The sequence below is a fragment of the Bombina bombina genome, chromosome 9 (genome assembly GCF_027579735.1).
Source record: "Bombina bombina isolate aBomBom1 chromosome 9, aBomBom1.pri, whole genome shotgun sequence".
Taxonomy (NCBI): domain Eukaryota; kingdom Metazoa; phylum Chordata; class Amphibia; order Anura; family Bombinatoridae; genus Bombina; species Bombina bombina.
This window is the reverse complement of record NC_069507.1, coordinates 110,432,272-110,456,555: the sequence shown is the minus strand read 5'-3', so window position 1 is coordinate 110,456,555 and position 24,284 is coordinate 110,432,272. Positions and strand designations below refer to the sequence as shown.

At 38.7% G+C, this 24,284-nt stretch overlaps 1 protein-coding gene across 1 annotated transcript in view; it reads left to right on the top strand.

Moving 5' to 3' along the window:
- The window catches only part of CEP55 (centrosomal protein 55), a 135,384-nt gene extending 111,734 nt beyond the window's left edge, over nucleotides 1-23,650 (top strand). The window contains exons 6-8 of the mRNA XM_053692917.1: nucleotides 6,667-6,738; nucleotides 7,392-7,517; nucleotides 22,588-23,650. Of these exons, the coding sequence (XP_053548892.1) occupies nucleotides 6,667-6,738; nucleotides 7,392-7,517; nucleotides 22,588-22,797 (408 nt within the window). The 3' untranslated portion in view covers nucleotides 22,798-23,650. The remainder of the gene's footprint in view (nucleotides 1-6,666; nucleotides 6,739-7,391; nucleotides 7,518-22,587) is intronic.
- The last annotated feature ends 634 nt before the right edge of the window (nucleotides 23,651-24,284 follow it).

The following is a 24,284-nucleotide window of genomic DNA, read 5'->3' as shown; positions in this document are numbered from 1 at the left end:
ACATGTCTTCTAAGTCAACTTTGCTTTCCCTTTCTTTCCAGGGTAAATAATCATTTCGTTCCTTTCCTCACAACAAGGAACAAAAGCCTGATCCTTCATCCTCAGGAGCGGTATCAGTTTGGAAACTATTTCCAGTTTGGAATATATCCAAGCCTTATAGAAACCTATAGCCAGCTCCTAAGTACCTATGAAGGTGCGGCCCTTATTCCAGCTCAGCTGGTATGGGGCAGATTACGTTTTCTTCAAAGAAATTTGGATCAATTCCGTTCTTAATCTCTGGTTTCAGAAACATTGTTTCAGAAAGGTACAGAATTGGCTTCAAGTTAAGGCCTCCTGCTAAGAGATTCTTTTCTTTCCCGTGTCCCAGTTGACACAGCAAGGCTCAGCATTTCTGAAATGTGTTTCAGATCTAGAGTTGGCTGGAGTATTTATGCCAGTTCCAGTTCTGGAACAGGGGCTGGGGTTTTATTTTATCTCTTCATTGTACCAAAGAAGGTCAATTCCTTCAGACCAGTTCTGGATCTATCATTATTGAATCGTTATGTTAGGATACCAACATTCAAGATGGTTACTGTAGGACTATCCTGCCTTTTGTTTAGCAAGGGCATTATATGTCTGCAATAGATTTACAGGATGTGTATCTGCATATTCCGGTTCATCCAGATCACTTTTAGTGTCTGAGATTCTCTTTTTAGACAAGCATTACCAGTTTTGTGGCTCTACTGTTTGGCCTAGCCTCAGTTCCAAGAATTTTTTTCAAAGGTTCTCGGTGCCCTTCTTTCTGTAATCAGAGAATAGGGTTTTGGTATTTCCTTATTTGGACGATATCTTGGTACTTGCTCAGTCTTCTCATTTTCGAAGAATCTCATACGAATCGACTTGTGTTGTTTCTTCAAGTTCATGGTTGGAGGATCAATTTACCAATCAGTTCATTGATTCCTCAGACAAGGGTAACCTTTTTAGGTTTCCAGATAGATTCAGTGTCTATGACTCTGTCCTTGTCAGACAAGAGAAGTTTAACATTGATATCAGCTTGTCAAAACCTTCAGTCACAATCATTCCCTTTGGTAGCCTTATGCATGGAAATGTTGGGTCTTAGGACTGCCGCATCAGATGCGATCTCCTTTGCTCGTTTTCACATGCGACCTCTTCAGCTCTGTATGCTGAACCAATGGTGCAGGGATTACTCAAAGATATCTCAATTAATATCTTTAAACCGATTTTACGACACTCTCTGACATGGTGGACAGATCACCATCGTTTAGTTCAGGGGGCTTCTTTGTTCTTCCGACCTGGACTATAATCTCAACAGATACAAGTCTTACAGGTTGGGGAGCTGTGTGGGGGTATCTGACGGCACAAGGGGTTTGGGAATCTCAGGAGGTGAGATTTCCGATCAATATTTTGGAACTCCGTGCAATTTTCAGAGCTCTTCAGTCTTGGCCTCTTCTGAGGAGAGAGTTGTTCATTGTTTTCAGATAAGACAATGTCACAACTGTGGCATACATCAATCATCAAGGAGGGACTCACAGTCCTCTGGCTATGAAAGAAGTATCTCGAATTTTGGTTTGGGCGGAATCCAGCTCCTGTCTAATCTCTGCGGTTTATATCCCAGGTATGGACAATTGGAAAGCGGATTATCTCAGTCGCCAAACGTTGCATCCGGGCGAATGGTCTCTTCACCCAGAGGTATTTCTTCAGATTGTTCAAATGTGGGAACTTCCAGAAATAGATCTGATGGCTTCTCATCTAAACAAGAAACTTCCCAGGTATCTGTCCAGATCCCGGGATCCTCAGGCGGAGGCAGTGGATGCATTTTCACTTCCTTGGAAGTATCATCCTGCCTATATCTTTCCGCCTCTAGTTCTTCTTCCAAGAGTAATCTCCAAGATTCTGAAGGAATGCTCGTTTGTTCTGCTGGTAGCTCCGGCATGGCCTCACAGATTTTGGTATGCGGATCCTGTCCGGATGGCCTCTTGCCAACCGTGGACTCTTCCGTTAAGACCAGACCTTTTGTCTCAAGGTCCTTTTTTCCATCAGGATCTCAAATCCTTAAATTTAAAGGTATGGAGATTGAACGCTTGATTCTTGGTCAAAGAGGTTTCTCTGACTCTGTGATTAATACTATGTTACAGGCTCGTAAATCTGTATCCAGAGAGATATATTATAAGAGTCTGGAAGACTTGTATTTCTTGGTGTCTTTCTCATCATTTTTCTTGGCATTCTTTTAGAATACCGAGAATATTACAATTTCTTCAGGATGGTTTAGATAAGGGTTTGTCCGCAAGTTCCTTGAAAGGTCAAATCTCTGCTCTTTCTGTTCTTTTTCACAGAAAGATTGCTATTCTTCCTGATATTCATTGTTTTGTACAAGCTTTGGTTCGTATAAAGCCTGTCATTAAGTCAATTTCTCCTCCTTGGAGTTTGAATTTGGTTCTGGGGGCTCTTCAAGCTCCTCCTTTTGAACCTATGCATTCATTGGATATTAAATTACTTTCTTGGAAAGTTTTGTTCCTTTTGGCCATCTCTTCTGCCAGAAGAGTTTCTGAATTATCTGCTCTTTCTTGTGAGTCTCCTTTTCTGATTCTTCATCAGGATAAGGCGGTGTTGCGAACTTCTTTTGAATTTTTACCTAAAGTTGTGAATTCCAATAACATTAGTAGAGAAATTGTGGTTCCTTCATTATGTCCTAATCCTAAGAATTCTAAGGAGAAATCGTTGCATTCTTTGGATGTTGTTAGAGCTTTGAAATATTATGTTGAAGCTACGAAATCTTTCTGTAAGACTTCTAGTCTATTTGTTATCTTTTCCGGTTCTAGGAAAGGCCAGAAAGCTTCTGCCATTTCTTTGGCATCTTGGTTGAAATCTTTAATTCATCTTGCCTATGTTGAGTCGGGTAAAATTCCGCCTCAGAGAATTACAGCTCATTCTACTAGGTCAGTATCTACTTCCTGGGCGTTTAGGAATGAAGCTTCGGTTGACCAGATCTGCAAAGCAGCAACTTGGTCCTCTTTGCATACTTTTACTAAATTCTACCATTTTGATGTATTTTCTTCTTCTGAAGCAGTTTTTGGTAGAAAAGTTCTTCAGGCAGCGGTTTCAGTTTGAATCTTCTGCTTATGTTTTTTGTTAAACTTTATTTTGGGTGTGGATTATTTTCAGCAGGAATTGGCTGTCTTTATTTTATCCCTCCCTCTCTAGTGACTCTTGTGTGGAAAGATCCACATCTTGGGTAGTCATTATCCCATACGTCACTAGCTCATGGACTCTTGTTAATTACATGAAAGAAAACATAATTTATGTAAGAACTTACCTGATAAATTCATTTCTTTCATATTAACAAGAGTCCATGAGGCCCACCCTTTTGTGGTGGTTATGATTTTTTTGTATAAAGCACAATTATTCCAATTCCTTATTTTATATGCTTCGCACTTTTTTTCTTATCACCCCACTTCTTGGCTATTCGTTAAACTGATTTGTGGGTGTGGTGAGGGGTGTATTTATAGGCATTTTAAGGTTTGGGAAACTTTGCCCCTCCTGGTAGGAATGTATATCCCATACGTCACTAGCTCATGGACTCTTGTTAATATGAAAGAAATGAATTTATCAGGTAAGTTCTTACATAAATTATGTTTTTTAGGTTTCCAGATAGATTCAGTGTCCATGACTCTGTCTCTGACGGACAAGAGACGTCTGAAATTGGTTTCAGCTTGTCGAAACCTTCAGTCTCAATCATTCCCTTCGGTAGCCTTATGCATGGAAATTCTAGGTCTTATGACTGCTGCATCGGACGCGATCCCCTTTGCTCGTTTTCACATGCAACCTCTTCAGCTCTGTATGCTAAACCAGTGGTGCAGGGATTATACAAAGATATCTCAATTAATATCTTTAAAACCGATTGTTCGACACTCTCTGACGTGGTGGACAGACCACCATCGTTTAGTTCAGGGGGCTTCTTTTGTTCTTCCAACCTGGACTGTGATCTCAACAGATGCAAGTCTGACAGGTTGGGGAGCTGTATGGGGGTCTCTGACAGCACAAGGGGTTTGGGAATCTCAGGAGGCGAGATTACCAATCAACATTTTGGAACTCCGTGCAATTTTCAGAGCTCTTCAGTCGTGGCCTCTTCTGAAGAGAGAGTCGTTCATTTGTTTCCAGACGGACAATGTCACAACCGTGGCATATGTCAATCATCAAGGAGGGACTCACAGTCCTCTGGCTATGAAAGAAGTATCTCGAATAATTGTATGGGCGGAATCCAGCTCCTGTCTAATTTCTGCGGTTCATATCCCAGGTATAGACAATTGGGAAGCGGATTATCTCAGTCGCCAAACGCTACATTCGGGCGAATGGTCTCTTCACCCAGAGGTATTTCTTCAGATTTTTCAAATATGGGGACTTCCAGAAATAGATCTGATGGCTTCTCATCTAAACAAGAAGCTTCCCAGGTATCTGTCCAGATCCAGGGATCCTCAGACGGAAGCAGTGGATGCATTGTCACTTCCTTGGAAGTATCATCCTGCTTATATCTTTCCGCCTCTAGTTCTTCTTCCAAGAGTGATTTCCAAGATTCTAAAGGAGCGTTCGTTTGTTCTGCTGGTGGCTCCAGCATGGCCTCACAGGTTTTGGTATACGGATCTTGTCCGGATGGCTACTTGCCAACCGTGGACTCTTCCGTTAAGACCAGACCTTCTATCGCAAGGTCCTTTTTTCCATCAGGATCTGAAATCCTTAAATTTGAAGGTATGGAGATTGAACGCTTGATTCTCAGTCATAGAGGTTTCTCTGACTCCCTAATTAATACTATTTTACAGGCTCGTAAATCTGTATCTAGGAAGATATATTATCGAGTCTGGAAGACTTACATTTCTTGGTGTTCTTCTCATCATTTTTCTTGGCATTCTTTTAGAATTCCTAGAATTTTACAGTTTCTTCAGGATGGTTTGGATAAAGGTTTGTCTGCAAGTTCCTTGAAAGGACAAATCTCTGCTCTTTCTGTTCTTTTTCACAGAAAGATTGCTAGTCTTCCTGATATTCATTGTTTTGTACAGGCTTTGGTTCGTATAAAACCTGTTAAGTCAATTTCTCCTCCTTGGAGTTTGAATTTGGTTCTAGGGGCTCTTCAAGCTCCTCCGTTTGAACCTATGCATTCGCTGGATATTAAATTACTTTCTTGGAAAGTTTTGTTTCTTTTGGCCATCTCTTCTGCTAGAAGAGTTTCTGAATTATCTGCTCTTTCTTGTGAGTCTCCTTTTCTGATTTTTCATCAAGATAAGGCGATGTTGCGAACTTCATTTAAATTTTTACCTAAGGTTGTGAATTCTAACTACATTAGTAGAGAAATTGTGGTTCCTTCATTGTGTCCTAATCCTAAGAATTCTAAGGAAAGTTCGGTGCATTCTTTGGATGTAGTTAGAGCTTTGAAATATTATGTTGAAGCTACTAAGTCTTTCCGAAAGACTTCTAGTCTATTTGTTATCTTTTCTGGTTCTAAGAAAGGTCAGAAGGCTTCTGCCATTTCTTTGGCATCTTGGTTAAAGTCTTTGATTCATCATGCTTATGTTGAGTCGGGTAGAACTCCGCCTCAAAGGATTACAGCTCATTCGACTAGGTCAGTCTCTACTTCCTGGGCTTTTAAGAATGAAGCTTCGGTTGATCAGATTTGCAAAGCAGCAACTTGGTCTTCTTTGCATAGTTTTACTAAATTCTACCATTTTGATGTGTTTTCTTCTTCTGAAGCAGTTTTTGGTAGAAAAGTACTTCAGGCAGCTGTTTCAGTTTGATTCTTCTGCTTATAATTTCAGTTTTTTTCATTATAAGATTTAAACTTTTTTTTGGGTGTGGATTATTTTTCAGCGGAATTGGCTGTCTTTATTTTATCCCTCCCTCTCTAGTGACTCTTGCGTGGAAGATCCACATCTTGGGTATTCATTATCCCATACGTCACTAGCTCATGGACTCTTGCTAATTACATGAAAGAAAACATAATTTATGTAAGAACTTACCTGATAAATTCATTTCTTTCATATTAGCAAGAGTCCATGAGGCCCGCCATTTTTGTGGTGGTTATGATTTTTTTGTATAAAGCACAATTATTCCAATTCCTTATTTTTTATGCTTTCGCACTTTTGTCTTATCACCCCACTTTTTGGCTATGCGTTAAACTGATTTGTGGGTGTGGTGAGGGGTGTATTTATAGGCATTTTGAGGTTTGGGAAACTTTGCCCCTCCTGGTAGGAATGTATATCCCATACGTCACTAGCTCATGGACTCTTGCTAATATGAAAGAAATGAATTTATCAGGTAAGTTCTTACATAAATTATGTTATTGGAAGCTTCTTTCATCAGACAAATGATGAGAAATTAATTGATAATAGTATAGTAGTTTATGTACATAGAATATAATACACTAGTATACGGAGTGTGTGCAAGAGTTCTCAGTGTATACGTATACAAGTCTGTGAATGGCTAATGGATGTCACATGATACACTGGGCCAGCACATTAAATGACATTTTGAAATTTGTTACTCTAAAATCTAAATGAGCTATAGAATTTTTTTCTAAGTGCTATTGCATTGTCTTTTTATTAGGCTCATCATAATTATGCAATTCTACTGTATTTAATTGTCCTTTTTACTTTCATTTTCTCTGTAATTGATTTCTAGATTCAGATGCTGCAGCGATCTGCACAGAAACAGCAAGAGGAACAAACAAGAATAGCTGCTCTAGAGCAGCAGGTGGGGACCTCAACTAAATCTTTTAATTATTTATTTAGTCTATTCTGGATCTAGAGAACGTTGCTACATTTATTTAATATATTTTATATCGGGGCTTGACAAAACCAGGAGCCAGGGAGCCACTAGCTCCTCGAATTTTCCACCTGGCTCCTCAGGGTTATTCTAAGAAACAGCAAGAGGAACAAACAAGAATAGCTGCTCTAGAGCAGCAGGTGGGGCCTCAACTAAATCTTTTAATTATTTATTTAGTTTATTCTGGATCTAGAGAATGTTGCTACATTTATTTAATATATTTTATATCAGGGCTCGACAAAACCAGGAGCCAGGGAGCCACTAGCTCCTCGAATTTTCCACCTGGCTCCTCACTTAGGGTTATTCTACATATTTTTGGGTTATTCTCTATATATCAATATACGAATACCACTATCTAGCTCATAAATATTCTTACTGGCCCTTGAATTTTAAGCAGATTTGTCGACCCCTGTTTTATATAATATGTATACAAATATTTCCAACTGCCTTCCTGTAAATTATACAGGTTTTTTAGTTTCTGTGCTGCATACAAAACATATTTAATATAGTATAAGCATCAGAGCTTGTATAAAGATGTGTTTTTTGTTGTTGTTTTTTTTTCTTTTTTTTTGTTCATTTAGATCCATAGATGCACAAGTGATTTTGAAAATGAGAAATCTGACAGGCAAAAAATTCAGCATCAGCTGTACAAAGTTTTGAAAGAATTGCGAATGGCACGAGAAGAGATTACAAGGCTGAAGCCAAAGGTATCTTAACTTATAGGCCTTCTCTATTTATAATTGGTATAATCATAATCTTGTGCATATCCTAAAAGGGCTAATTAAGTAAAAATAGTTTGCATAAAAACAAATTGTTTAAAAATTGCTGGCAAGTATTTAAAATTTTTCAAAAACAAGCAAAATTAGTTACATAGCCATGCTTTTTGGAGTAGACTGATGCACCTCCCCTTATCAGTGTTTAGCATCAGAAACACAGGCATTGTATTTTAACTGAGTTCACAGCAGCTTAATTGCTTCTAGGCATGCTCCAGCAGATAATGAGTGTTAAAGTCTTGTATTCTACCAAAGCAAAGATGGAGATAGATACAGCCATAGAAGCAGTGACGTGCAGTGAGGTCAGAGGCTGGTGAGGCACTAGATATGATACGCCGGAGAAACACATGTACAGAGGGCCGCAAGTACCCCAACAGGGCAGGTTTAAATGATAGCTGAACCAGTGCACAGGGGACATAATCAGGTGATGGGTGAGAGCAAGTTAGTAACCACTGAGTTACTGATCAGCTGATTACTTCACCTGTGCACTGATTCAGCTATAATGAAAACCTGGCCTGTTGGGGGTACTTGAGGACCATTGTTGAGAAACACTGCACGCACCAGCTCATCGGAAATGTATTGATTACCTGGAGAATAAAGCACACATACTCTGCTCACTGACACCCACACACACTCTGCTCACATACACACTCACACAATTCTGTGATACAGTGCCAGTTACTAAGCAATTAGAATGATACACGATCTCTTCTCTACTCACTACTGTATTGTAAAAATAGAAATAATTTACCATACAAGTTTTACACAAAGGACAAGTTATCAATACTGCCAACACAGCTGCTGCAATATGGTGTTCAAGAAACGCACGTGCACATCCCACTTAGGTATGCTCTTCAACAAAGGACACCAAAGGATACCAAAAGAATGAAGTACATAATAATAAAAGTAAAATAGAAAGTTTATTTATTAAACTTTATTTATTTTTTTGTGCAATTTCTATCTGAATGATGGAAATGTACTTATGACTTTCATGTTCCTTTCAAAAACTAATTTGATTTGCTGACATTGGGCCAGTAACAGTTGATGCTAATTCTCAAAATATAAATAACTAGAAAAGTATATTAAAATAGCATGCTCTACCTCAATCATGAAAGTTTAATTTTAAATATCTCCCTTTGACTATGTGTTTAACCAGTTACTTTACAGTGGCATTATTTCTAAAAACATTTAACTGCAATAATTACATATATTTTTTAAATGACTCATTATCTCCTTTTTATTCATATAAACTTGTATAAAAGCAGCACATATTAAAAACACAATGCAACAGCTTTCAATTGATTTGTGAATTACAAGTTAACAGCAGTCTTTAAATAAATGGAGACACAGAGAAAAATAAAAATTGATACTGCATCCTCTGACTGAACAGACATAACATATATGGAGTTTGTACCTAATTAAATCAAATAACCATGAAAAAGGGAGGCTTAGCAATATTCAATGTCAAAAACTTTAATTTAAATAATGTGGACACTGCACACTTAACTTCAAACTCTGGGTTTTAAATGATGGATTTAAATTTGAATTAACCTTTTGACTTCCTGTCAGTATTGGGTTATGCTCACTTACTGTCCCCCTGTTAATGAGCTGTATCTGAACACAATTTGTGAATCACAAGAGATGTAGAATACTACTTTACTCTTCTGCTTGGTGTCATCTGTTCTTAGGTTACCTCAGCTTCCAGTTGTGTCACATGACCCTGCTCACTGCATCCTCCTTCTGATTAATCTATATATCCTTCACTTGCTAGGAGGCATCAAGAGGGGTGCCTCCTATTGGTCCCAATTTTTGCTGCTAATATATTGACAGAACACAGGTGGCGCTGCAGCACAGCTTTTCCTTTGACCCATGTACTGCAATGGAGAGAAGCATTCCTGTACCTGCCTCTCCATAGCATTACATGGGGGGAAATATTTTTGGGGGGATTTTTTTGTTTTGTTTTAATATAAATTTAATTAAGCTTTGGCCACATATGGCAGGGTAGGCACTGCCTCCCCTGCCTCCTATGAGTGCACGTCCCTGCATAGAAGGAAATGTGTGGGTTAAATAAGAGCTGTACAATTCAGAAACTTAAAAGAAAGGGTTAATGGCAAGGCACTGCAGTATAAATTTGCAGGTAAAGTAATTAAAGTACATATTATATTTTGTCTCTATCCCAACTTGTTTTATGTCCCTTTTTAATATAACCTTTTAATTAATCAGCTGTAATGAAGATACGCTTTAACTTACTTTACATCTTAATATGAGGAGAGTCCACGGCTTCATTCCTTGTGGGAATACAGAACCTGGCCACCAGGAGGAGGCAAAGACACCCCAGCCAAAGGCTTAAATACCTCCCCCACTCCCCTCATCCCCCAATCATTCTTTGCCTTTCATCACAGGAGGATGGCAGAGAAGTGTCGGAAGAGTAGTCTTTTATGGAGGGTAGTACTCTTCTCTATGGGACTGGAGTTTTAAGTAGTCTTGTCAGCCTCTCTGTGAGAGCATTGACGAATGTTAGGGTCTGGAGATGCAGGGAGAGTCATTCTGCGAAACCATCCAGACTCGTATTAAAAACTAAGCAATCAGTGTTGACGAGTTTCACTGCCTGCTTCTATCACTCAAGTCCATGTCAGGAGCAATGCTACAAAACTGTCAAATTTGAGAGGCTGTGTCTGTTCCATAGCGATGATTCCGGTAACATCGTTTCATTTTATCTTCTATGATAACGTAAGAAGACAGGGTCACAGTGTGACTCCTTTATCTGTATGGAATCAAGGATTAATATCTCCGGAAGGGGATTATTGAACAGGGGGGATTTATACCTGATTGAATTTATTATGTTTTATGCTGCAAAATGTGTGAGATGTGGCTCTGACAGATGTGAGAACATACAAGGTTTTACTTTCGTTGTGGATAACTGCGCAGCTTATCAGTTTGGTGCGCTTTTCTCCCTGCAGCAGGGGTTGTCCTGCATGGCACTCCATGTGATCGGGTGCAGCCTTGTTAACTTCCTCTTTCCTGAACGTGCATTTTGCAGGAGACTAAGCGGTTTCTCTGTGGGGCCTGGGTCATAGGAGGTGGTAAGTCCCCGGCCATTGGGGGTATAAAGGTGCCATTTAATGTTCTGTAGTCCATCGTAAAAGCGCAAGCTATGGAGGACTCTGATGCGTTAGAGGGTACTCCCTCTTTAACCAAATCTAATACTTTTTTTTTTTTTTTTGTGAGGAGGCTACGGTATACCCGTCTGCTCATTTATTTTCCACATGCCTTGATAAAGTAGTTATATCTAAAAAGAGCCAGATGTTTAGTACCACTGAGCGGCCCACCCCTGAGGGGTCGCTGTCACGCGAGGTGTTTTCCCTGCAATCATCTCCTATTACAGATGCAGCTCCCCACAACTAATCCTCCCTTGGGAGGGGCCCTGTTATCGCCAGACTTTACTGAACAGTTGCAAACTGCAGTGTCTGTGGCCTTTAGTGCTTTACCTTGCCCTGCTAAGTGCAAGCAAAAGGTTAAATGCTGCTATCCTTACCAGGGGTCATCTACTAACTTGTTGGATTTATCTGATACTAGATTATCCGCTGATGACGCCTCTGATTCTTCAGAGGAGGCTCTTTCTGGGTCGGAATTGGCTGCCTCTAGGCCTCTGGCTGCAGAGGAACCAGACTTTAGATTTCGGATAGAGCACTTACGCTTTCTGTTAAAGGAGGTGTTGGCTACGTTAGAGGTTCCAGAACCTAAGTTACAGAGGAACCTTCTATTTCTAAGCTTGATAAGGTTTATGAGGACAGGGTGGTGGCACAAACTTTCCCGGTTCCCATAAAGATGGCAAATATCATTAAGAATGAATGGGAAAGACTTTGATCCTTCTCCCTTTTAAGAAATTGTTCCTGACTCCCAATTTGAGTTATGGGGATCTGTCCCTAAGGTGGATGGAGCTATCTCCACGCTTGCTAAGCACACCACTATCCCGCTTGAGGGATAATTCGTCATTTAAGGAGTCCATGGATAAGAAGCAAGAAACTCTGTTAAGAAAGATGTTTCAGCACACAGGATTTTTAGTTCAGCCTGCAGCGGCGGTTCCTGCGGTGGCTGTAGCCGCTACCTATTGGTGTGATTCTCTGTCAGAGATGATCGAGGTGGAAACACCCTCAATGAAATCCAGGAAAGAATTAAGGCTTTGAGGGTAGCTAATTAGTTTATTTGTGATGCAAATATGCAGATTATCTGCTTGAATGCCAAGACATCAGGCTTTTCTGTTCTAGCCCTTAGGGCTCTATGGTTGAAGTCTTGGTCTGCTGACATGACTTTCGAAATCTAGATTATTTTCCCTTCCATTTAATAGGAAGGTTCTTTTCGGTCCAGGACTGGACGCTATCATATCCATGATCACTGGGGGCAAGGTTGCCTTCTTAATGCAGGATAAGAAGAATAAAGCTAAAGGACAGGGTCCTAATTTTTGTCCCTTTCTTTCGGATATGTCCAAACACAAGCAGCCTTCAGTGAAACCCGATCAGTCCAAGGGAACTTGGAAACCATCTCAATCTTGGAACAAATCCAAGCAGAACAAGAAGCCCGCCGAGACAAAATCATCATGAAGGGGCGATCAGTCACTGGATCGTGTTGGGGGCAGACTATCTCTCTTTGTGGAGGCTTGGCTGGGAGACGTGCAAGACCCTTGGGTTCTGGAGGTCATTGCCCAGGGTTACAGGATAGGTTTCAAATCTCATTCACCCAGGGGCAGATTCCTCTCATCAAACCTGTCTTCAAGACCAGAAAAACAAGATGTCTTTCTAGGGTAAATGAGGGATCTCTCCTCCCAAGGAGTCATTGTACCAGTACCTCTAGCAGAGAGAGAGGGCTGGGATACTACTCAAACTTTTTTGTGGTCCCAAAGAAGGAGGGTACGTTTCGCCCGATTTCTGGTCCGAAAGTGCTTAAACAAGTTTCTGTTGGTGCCATTAATTAAGATGGAGACGATAAGGTTTATTCTGCCATTAGTTCAAAAGGGACAGTTCATGACCACTATAGACTTGAAGGTTGCTTACTTTCATGTGTCAATACACAACGATCACGTCAAGTTCTTAAGATTCGCTTTTCTGGATCAGCACTTCCAGTTTGTAGCTCTTCCCTTTGGTCTAGCTACTGCTCCAAGAGGCTTTACGAAGGTTCTGGGGGCTCTGCTTGCGGTGGCAAGATCCAGAGGTATTTTAGTAGCACCCTATTTGGAAGACATTTTGGTCCAAGCTCCGACCTGCCGGCTGGCAGAAAACCATTTAAAAGCTCTTCTTCAATCTCATGGATGGAAGATAAACTTAGGAAAGAGTTCTCTGGTTCCCAGTACCAGAGTGGAATTCCTGGGCACGATAATAGATTCCGTTTCAATGAAGATATTTCTTACAGACCAGAGACGTTGCAAAATTACTTCCAATTGTCTTGTCCTCCAGACCTCCTTAAGGCATCTGTGGCCCGGTGTATGGAGGTAATTGGGCTCATGGTGTCCAGCATAGATATCATCCCATTTGCCAAGTTCCATCTCAGACCTCTGCAGTTGTTCATGCTGAGGCAATGGGGCGGCAATCAGTCGGATCTATCCCAACAGATTTCTCTGGACAACCAATCGAGAATTGCTCTCTTGGTGGCTCTGTCCAGATCGCCTGTCCCAGGGGACATCCTTCTTGAGACCATCCTGGGAGATTGTGACTACGGACGCAAGTCTATCAGGATGGGCAGCTGTTTGGGGTGCCATGAAGGCACAGGGCTGGTGGACTCGGGAGGAATCTATTCTCCCCATCAACATTTTGGAAATTTGAGCAATCTTTAATGCTCTGAAGGCTTGGCCTCTTCTGGATTCGTCCCAGTTTATCAGATTCCAATCGGAAAACCTCGGTGGCTTACATTAACCATCAGGGGGAACTAGAAGTTCCCTAGCCATGAGGGAAACATCTCGGATTCTGGATTGGGCGGAGGCCCACAACTGCTCGCTATCAGCAATCCACATTGCGGGTGTGGACAACTGGGAAGCGGACTTTCTCAGCAGACAATTGTTTCATCTGTGTCAGGGTGCCAGGAATCAGACTGAGGCGAGAAGTGCAAAAATAATCACACCTTTTATTAATAGAAAAAAATAATAAAAACTCCACAAGTCAAATAACAAGCCAGGAGTCAAAACCAGAGCTGGAAGTCAGACAAGCCGAGTCAGGAGCCAAAGCGAATAGTGAGACGAGCCGGAATCGGGAACAAGGAAAACAGCAGAGTCAGGAACAAGCCAGGGATCAGGAACCAGGAAAGACGTCAGACAGCCAGGTAATACACAGGCACTCTCACAAACAGGTCTGAGACAACGCAAAGGAAAAGCATACTGAACAGAGGCCCTTTAAATAATAAGTGATGACATCACAATTCTGAGACTGCATCCTGTCTCACACGGATGATGCACACCAGTATGGCCATAAAAGGAAGTGCAGGAAATGAGCAGCATCCCCCACAATGCACCATAGTCAGCAAGAGAGGTGAGTAAAATGGCTGCCAGCAGCACATGGCAAACAAAACAGGGAAAAAACCCTGACAATCTGGGGGAATGATCTCTCCATCCCGAGGTGTTTGCAGAGATTTGCAAAAGATGGTGGACGTCGGAGATAGATTTCATGGGGTCCAGACTCAGTACCAAGCTACCCAGATACGGGTCGCGGTCCAGGGATCCCCAGGCAGAGCTTATAGATGCCTTAGCAGTGCCTTGGGGGGTTCAATCTAGATTACATTTTTCCACCGTTACCACTTCTACCTTGGGTAGTGGCCCGCATCAAGCAGGAGCAAGCTTAGACTATTCTAATTGCTCCATCGTGGCCGCAAAGGATGTGGTCTGCGGACCTAGTGGGGATATCATCTCCTCCATGGAGGTTACCTTGTCGCAGGTATCTACTGGTACAGGGTCTCTTTGTTCATCAAAATCTAGATTCTCTGAGGCTGACTGCGTTGAGATTGAATTCTAAGTCCTAGCCAAGAGGTTTTTTTTTGAGAGGGTGATTGATACCCTCTTTCAAGCTAGAAAGCCAGTCACCCATCGCATCTATCATAAGGTGTGGAGGACCTACTTATTCTGGTGTGAAGAACGGGGGTTCCCCTGGCATAAGGTCAGGGTATCCAGGATTATTTCCTTTCTCCAAGACTGTTTGGAGAAGGGACTTGCTGATAGCTCCTTAAAGGGAAAGATTTCGGCTCTATCGGTGTTACACAAGAGGCTCGCTGAGCTTCCTGATATCCAGTCTTTTTTGTTCAGGCTCTGTCTAGAATCAGGCCTGTGTTTAGACATTCCGCTCCTCCTTGGAGTTTGAACTCGGTTCTTAAGGTTTTGCAGAGTACTAAGTTTGAGCCCATGCATTTGATTGACATCAAGCTACTGTCTTGGAATGGTTTATTTTTCTATTGGCTATTGCTTCGGCACCCAGAGTCTCTGAGTTGGCGGCCTTGCAATGTTAGCCTCCTTACCTAGTTTTTCATGCTGATAAGGCTGTTCTTCGCACTGGGTTGGGTTTTCTCCCTAAGGTTGTGTCTGATCGCAACATCAATCAGGAGATCGTGGTTCCTTCCTTGTGTCCTAATCCTCCTCCTTCGAAGGAGCAATTGCTTCATAATTTGGATGTGGTTCGGGCTTTGAAATTCTGTCTTCAGGCTACAAAAGGTTTTCGACAGACTTCGGGTTTGTTTGTTGTCTTTTCTGGGAAGCGCAGAGAGCAGAAGCCTTCTTTCATTTCCCTATCTTTCTTGTTGAGGAGCATCATCTGCTTAGCGTATGAAACAGCAGGACACAAGCCTCCTCAGAGGAATACGGCTCATTCAACTAGAGCTGTGGCTTCTTCTTCGGCCTTCAAAAATGAGGCCTCCATGGAGCAGATTTGTAGGGCGGCTACCTGGTCCTCCTTACATACTTTTTCAAGTTTTACAAATTCACCGTTTTTGCTTCGGCTAAAGAAGCTTTTGGGAGAAAGGTTTTACAGGCTGTGGTGCCATCAGATTAGGGTCCGCTTCTTTTTTATCCTCCCGTTTTCATTCAGTGTCCTTTAGAGCTTGGGTATATGTTTCCCACAAGTAAGGAATGAAGCCGTGGACTCTCCTCATATTAAGATGGAAAACATATAAACTATGCTTACCAGATAATTTCCTTTCCATCTGTATGACGAGAGTTCACGTCCCACGCCCGGTTTCTCCTTTGGACAACCTCAATTTTTGTTATTCTTCTGGCACCTTTTATACCCTGATATTTTCTCCTACTATAGAGATGGAAAGGAAATTATTTGGTAAGCATAATTTTGTTTTTTAATAAAACGCTGAAATTCAAATGCACAGCCGCCCACTTCAAAAGTAATTTTATTTTTGCAAGCTAACAGTTTGAACTGTTCTCTTATCGGCGCTTGGAGAACAGTTCAAACCGTTAGCTCGCAAAAATGTTTTACTTTTGAAGTGGACTTTTTACCTTTGTGATTACTTTGTATCTAGTAAGACTGCCCCCTTATTTCAGTTCTTTTGACAGACTTGTATTTCAACCAATTGGTGCTGAATTGTAAGTAACTCTACAGGAGTGAACATAATGTTATCTATATGGCACACATGAACTAGCGCTGTCTAGCTGTGAAAAACTGTCAAAATGCACTGAGATAAGAAGCGGCCTTCAAGGGTTTTGAAATTAACATATGAGCCTTCCTAGGTTTAACTTTCAACAAAATGCCAAGAGAACAAAGCAAATTTGATGATAAAAGTAAATTAGAAACTTGTTTAAAATTGCATGCCCTATCTGAATCATGAAAGTTTTTAATTTTGTCTAGACTGCCCCTTTAAACTCCATCTAAAATATTGCTAACACTTCTGATCTGTTTATATAAAGGGGACAGTTTGCTATCACTTAAATGTAACATATGACATCTAAAAGTGCTTTGTGTAGCAGAAGATGGCGATAAAATAGAGACGTGAAGTTTCTTAATTTCTGTATTATCAGTAATAGTTGTGTTACAAAACATTTTTATTTGCAATATCAGAAATAGTAATATTAATATTACAAAACATTTTATTTGCCTGAATACTATATGATCTGAAATCATTAAGTTAATTCTATAATAATTAAACAGTTTTTGAAAAATCTTAGGTCACAAATTTATTTGTGTTAAAAGTTTCTAAGCGTTATTTTGGAATGCACAGTAGTGCTTTTAAAATATGTTTAGTAGTAGTTTTGGATACACTTTTTTTTGGTACTTGGACATGGAGCATACACAGGCAGTAAATACATACACCCTACAGCCAGACTGACAGCTGATTATGTGCACATATTGCAGTTATATACTGTAATATGGATAGCTTTTAAATGGAGAAATGCAGCAATATTGCACAAATGCATTTTAAAGGGATACTAAACCCCAATTTTTTTTCTTTAATGATTCAGATAGAGCATGCAATTTTAAGCAAACTGGGTTACGCTTGTTTTATTGGCGGCTAAATTTAGCCACCAATAAGCAAGTGTTATCCAGGGTGCTGAACCTAAAATGGTGTTCTATCGAGAACTCCAATACATCGAAAACTCCAATCTGACGTCACTTCCGGTGAATCCATACCTCTGATTGGTCCGTATACAGTGAGTGACAGGACTCGCAACCAATCAGATGGGCACTGTAATTGCCTATCTACACTATATCAATTTTGTCTCTGCATGGGGGGTTCAAGGGGGGCCAAGCCCCCCTTGTAAGCCTCATTCCCCAAGGTTTACTTGTGATGTATGCAAGAGAATCGGCGGTGCGCCCCCCAGACATTGGCAAAACAGATATTAACGTAGAAGACTTACCGGAAGTGACGTCAGATTGGAGTTTTTAAGCAATTGTAGTTCTTGACAGAACACCGACTCTTTACATTCCTGCTTTTTCACTAAAGATAGCAAGAGAACAAAGAAAAATTGATAATAGGAATAAATTAGAATGTTGCTTAAAATTGCATGTTCTATCTGAATCATGAAAAAAATTATTTTGGTTTAGTATCCCTTTTAAATTTAAAAGCACTTGTATCTCTGTGCATTTCTAATACATTTATATGCAATTAATAATAGACTCTGTAATTTATAATGCAGAAGTCACTGATGATATCACAATCTGGGCTACATCTAGGACCTCTGCTGAATTACATTGACAGTCTGTTGAATCAAACCTTTTGTAATTAGACGCCATATGCAGCCTAGATTGTAATGTCATCAGCGAGCAGGACTTGACAGCCATTTCAAAGTGGCCAGAAACAATAGTCATTTTAAAATAGCTTTTTTACCATTCCTGCTGCATAATATAGAGAAGGTGCAGGAGGCTATTTGCAGCGCAATCTAAGGTGTAGACTGTCCCTTTGACCTCAATTTACATCGCCATAAAATGTATGTTAAAACTAAGTATGTTGCAAATTTTTTTTTTTATCGACTCATGTTATTTAAAGGGACATTACACACTAAATAAATCATTGCTTGAATGCTGATGTATTCAGAGCAAAGATTAGCCTGAGAACAATTTGTATATGTATTTTTAAATATTATATTAGTTGTTTAAATATTAAAAACAAATAAGGGTAAACTTATTCTCCATAAAGGAGTGGGCGTTGCCATATTGTTACATAGGTTACCTTTTCTGCTGAGGCCAATTAGGAATGGTTATAAATGGCTTTACTAGAGTGTGCAACCAATAACTGTGTGGAATATATCTGTGTCTGCACTTCCATGTTTAACATGAATTGGAAAGCCCACAATATTCAGAATTAAATTACAGGAAAGGAGAACAAAATAAATAAAGTATATTACAAAGTCTTTTTACTACATGTAATTAAACAATTTATATTAATATCTTGAGGTGTTTTAATATCCCTTTAACATGAAATATAGTTTAGTTTTTCAACTGCCCCCCATCCGGCAAGATGTAGCCTTTCCCCCTTCAACATAAATACAGTGTATGCTTTATATCTCCACAATGGCTCAATGATCTAAAGGGCTCTGGGCTGGTAAGATTCTTTAAGAATGTTCGCCATTACTTATAATTCCCTGTTGGAATTATTTAAAGCCACTTATTACTCTGAAAACAGGGTGTCTAGCTAAGGGGTATACTGCATTTTCGAATAAGAAGGAGGTACGATTTTCATTGTGAACTTTTTTAAATGTATTTATTTTAAAAATCATACAAAATGAATAATTGAACCATTCACACGAAAATAAACGGGAAATAATTGTGTTGCTAAGGTGCATAATGTGTGTGTGTGTGTGTGTGTGTGTGTATGTATGTATGTATGTATATATATATATATGTATGTATATATATATATATATATGTGTATATATATATATATATGTGTATATATATATATGTGTGTGTGTGTGTATATGTGTGTATATATATATATATATATATATATATATATATATATATATATATATATATATATATATATATATATATATATATAGTGTTTGGATCAGCAATTTCATTTTGATCTATCAAATAACTGAAGGACACAGTTATATTTCAGTAGTGAAATTAGGTTTATTTTGATTAACAGAAACTGTGCAATATGCATCAAAACGAAATTAGACAGGTGCATACATTTTGGGCACCCTTATTTTGTTGATTTGAATATCTGTAACTACCTAGCACTGATTAATTGGAACACACAATTGGTTTGGTGAGCCCATTAAGCCTTGAACTTCATAGGCAGGTGCATCCAATCATGAGAAAAGGTATTTAAGGTGGCCAATTGCAAGTTGTTGTTCTCTTTGACTCTCCTCTGAAGAGTGGCAATGTGGGGGCCTCAAAATAACTCTCAAATGACCTGAAAACAAAGATTGTTCAATATTTATAGTTTAGGGGAAGGCTACAAAAAGCTATTGCAGAGATTTAAGCTGTCCACTGTGAGGAACATAGTGAGGAAATGGAAGACCACAGGCACAGTGCTAGTTAAGGCCAGAAGTGGCAGGCCAAGTATAATATCGGAGAGGCAAAGGATGGTGAGAACGGTCAAAAACAGCCCACAGACCACTTTCATAGACCTACAACATCATCTCGCTGCAGATGGTGTCACTGTGCATCGTTCAACAATTCAGCGCACTTTGCACAAGGAGAAGCTGTATTGGAGAGTGATGCGGAAGAAGCCTTTTCTTCACATACTCCACAAACAGAGTCGCTTGAGGTATGCAAACACACATTTGGACAAGCCAGCTTCATTTTGGAAGAAGGTGCTGTGGACTGATAAAACAAAGATTGAGTTATTCGGTCATAACAAGGGGCATTATGCATGGCGGTAAAAGAACACTGCTTTCCAAGACAAACACTTGCTACCCACAGTAAAATTTGGGGGATGTTCCATCATGCTATGGGACTGTGTGGCCAGTGCTGGTACTGGGAATCTTGTTTAAGTAGAGGGTGGCATGGATTACACTCAATATCAGCAGATACTTGAGAATAATGTTGAGGAATCAGTCACAAAGTTGAAGTTATGCCGGGGCTGAATATTTCAACAAGACGACCCAAAACATTGTTCAAAATCTACTCTGGTATTTATGTAACAAGTACAATGTTCTGGAATGGCCATCCCAGTCCCCAGACCTGAATATCATTGAAAATCTGTGGGGTGATTTGAAGCGGGCTGTCCATGCTTGGCAACCATCAAAGCTAACTGAACTAGAGATGTTTTGCAAGGAGGAATGGTCCAAAATACCTTCATCCAGAATCATCTAGAGGCTGTTATTTCTGCTAAAGGAGGCTCTACTAAATATTGATGCAATATTTCTGTTGGGGTGCCCAAATTTATGCACCTGTCTAATTTTGTTTTGATGCATATTGCACATTTTCTGTTAATCCAATAAACCTTTTTTCACTACTGAAATATTACTGTGTCCTTCAGTTATTTGATAGATCAAAATGAAATTGCTGATCCAAACACCTAATTATTTATAAATGAAAATCATGGAAATTGTCAGGGGTGCCTAAACTTTTCTATACGTAGTGTATATAGAGGCGCAGATCATGTAATATTCTGATTCGATACTCCAATAAACCGTGGTTCCCAATTTAAACTGGAGAAGAAAAAGCTCAGCTTTGATTTGTGTAGATCAACACCAAATAATTAGTGCAGTATACTTACTCCGAAAGTCCAACTTCATCAACTTTAAAGGGCAAGAAATCAATAGAGAATGGACCTTCTGTCTAGTCCCCCGGATGTTTAGCGTAACTGCAGATGATAAAGCTTTCACTGAAATATGTTATATACACCAGTGTAAATAATGTGCAGTATACTCACTCTGAAATTTTCGGAATCCAGCTCCTCACACAATGGCTGTAATGATAGTATCGCAATTCCAACAGGCAGCAGACAAATATTTGTTTACAAAACAAGCATTTATTAAAACATATAAAATAGCTCTATAAAGTAGCTCTACGCGTTTCAATGATAAACTCGTCTTTCTCGAGAGCAATTTTAAAATGAAATATGAGCATCTTTCATTTTTTAAATTGCTGTTTTAAATTGCTCTTGAGAAAGACGAGTTTATCGTTGAAACGCGTAGAGCTACTTTATAGAGCTATTTTATATGTTTTAATAAATGTTTGTTTTGTAAACAAATTTATTTATTTGTTGGAGTATCGAATCAGAATATTACAGGATCTGTGCCTCTATATCTACTACGTATACTTCTGTAACAGTCTTTTGGGAGAGACTGATAGAAGGCAGCGGTCCATCCAGAGGGGGAGTATTTGTCATTTCTGTACAGATATTGTCGTAACATCTTAATATCAAGTATAGACCTAGTATTTGTATTACATTTTGTGCCTAAACTTTTGCATACAACTGTATGTGTGTGTATGTATGTATGTGTGTATGTGTGTGTGTATATATATATATATATATATATATATATATATATATATTTACGTGTGTATGTGTATGTTTGTGTGTATGTATGTGTATATATGTATATATATATATATATATATATATATATATATAAATACATACATACATACATACATACATACATACACACACACACACACACACACACACACACACACACACACACACACACACACGTGGCCCTCGGTTTACAACAGTTCAATTTGCACCGTTTCAGAATAACAACCTTTTTTTTTTTCCAGTCATGTGACTGCTATTGAAAAGCATTGAGAAGCAGTGCATTGATTAAAATAGCCAGTATGTGGAGCTGTCCGCTTGTGTTGTGTTGCAGCAAAGATATGCAAGCCAAGCAAGCTAAAATTGGTATAACTAGACCTGAGCTATCGAGCAGCTTTCATAGGAAGAAGATCTTCCTGTCTATAAATCAGTCCAGATTGGAATACATAGAAACAATTATTTGCAGAAAAATGCAAGTAACGTCTGTGTTGTGTGATTATTTTATTAGGTTTATAATGATGTATAGCAAATGTTTTTGTTCATTTAACTTAGTTTAATTATATATTCTGTGTTGTGTGATTTTATTAGGTTTATAATGCTGTTTAGCATTTAAAGTCTTCATTTCAAAGCTTTAAAAAGAATGTATTAGGCGTTACTTATGACAATTTTAAGAGGGGCATGGAACCTTTACTCCCTCACTTCCCAATAACTTACATTATAAACTGGGTTTTCAATTTACAACGGTTTCGATTTACAACCATTCCTTCTGGAACCTAACCCCGGCGTAAACTGAGGGATACCTGTGTATATATAGTCACTGAAATGCACTTTAGTTGCCTTTCTGAAGTATGAACCATTTTGTTATGCATAATTTCTCCTCTTGAACAACTGCATGCAGATACATGTTTTATCACTTGCATTGGTATAAATGTACCTGCTTTTGGGAACAATACAGCAAAATGATAACTTGAATAAATGAATCCATTGTTAGTACTATTAGTAAGCAAAGAATTCCAGTATGAATTATAAACATAGGTGAAAGTTTGTATAGTTGATTTATTTGTGCTTAAAGCTCTCTATTCAATTTTAGCAACACCTTTCTGAGTTCAGCTACACTGAATTGTCCAGTAACTTGCAAAGAGCCTTTGAAGACCAACTGTCTATGAGAGAACAATTACCGTCGCCAAGACGTTCAAGTCATCTGGATGAAAGTTTCTTAGAGTGTCCTAAATGCAGTGCAGTGTATCCCACAAGCCAACACAGAGAGTTACTCGCTCACTTGGACTACTGTACCAGCTGAGAGTCATAGCTACTTACTAGAAAAGCCTAAACTGACATGCAATTTGGATTTTTTTAAACTGTCCTGCACGGAAGCTTTCTTTATTAAATAACTTTGTGTAATATTTATTTGTTTTTATTACCTCTACATTATAAATTATACAGTGTCTTTCCCCACATTATGCACTGTATTCTTTGACTTTAGCATCCTTTGTGATCTAAAGAAAGTGATTTACTTTGTGCTTGCAGATACAATATTTGTTAAATTGTAATTTGTTGCATAGGTCAATAAATATTCTTTTTGCCCTGTTACTATTAGAACGTACATAAATATTTTTTATTTTATTTATTGTTTGCAACTGAACTACTGACACGTTATTTAACATTATGTGGGTCAATTTCTGTTCCAAGTCTAAACATTAAAACTGGTAGTAACAACAAACATTTCAATAGTTTGTTTTGTAGCTGGATCAGAATTTCTTGATGACAACTTTACTGAGCAACCCCATTTCATAAGGGTAGAATTTAATTTATATTTTACACTCCATCCATAACTGTATATGACTCGTTACTTAAATTACATGACTGTTTTTAAGATCAATCTTGACTTTTTTAAAAATTATTAAAAATTAATTAAAAAAATTATTATTTTGCTTATAAAAGTCTTTGTAAACTGTTCTGCGTCTATTCAGTTTGCATCATTGGCAAACTGATTTTAAAATTGTCTTAAATTTTTCATTTGCACTTGTTTCCAAAATAGATTATGACTTTTTTTTTTATTTCTGCTGGGCATGTATCTATTAATATATATAATTTTTATCAGAGTACATTTTTGGTTTATATTATAAAATGTAATAAACATTTTTTTTCTGCTATATGTTTCTTTTGATTTCTTTTTTCTTTTAATAGGACTTAAAACAAACAAACAAACAAAAAAAAAAAACACTATTACTCTTGTATGAATCTACCACAATACATCAATACATTAGTTGTGTTGGTATATATCTGCTAGTTGATACCTGTGGTTTCATCCCAACTTGGTAGCATGTAAAATACTTTTAGTCTATGTTGTACTAGATTTCAATTATTTGAACAAATAATTTAAATATAACCTCTAAATATTAAAAATAAATAAATACATTATCATGAAGGGTATTTATTGTTTTCTAGATTTAATGAAGAAATAATGATAGGGGACTTCATATTTGCAGAACTTTCTTTATTAATCCATGTCCAGAAATGTAAATAGGTTGAACACACATTTAGATGAACCAACACAAAACTAGAGTTATATTAAATTAATTAAAACTTAATCTTTGAAAATGAACCACATACATATACTGGTATATACCCTGGGACTATTGTAGTAGGTCGCAGTGTTTCCCAGAAGCCTGAAGGGAACTGGATACCCCCATATACAACCTTACCCTTTCTGCTTAAGCCAGTTAATACATAGTCACACAAGAACCAATATTGTAGAAAGGAAAGAATGAAACTGTCCAAAGGTAT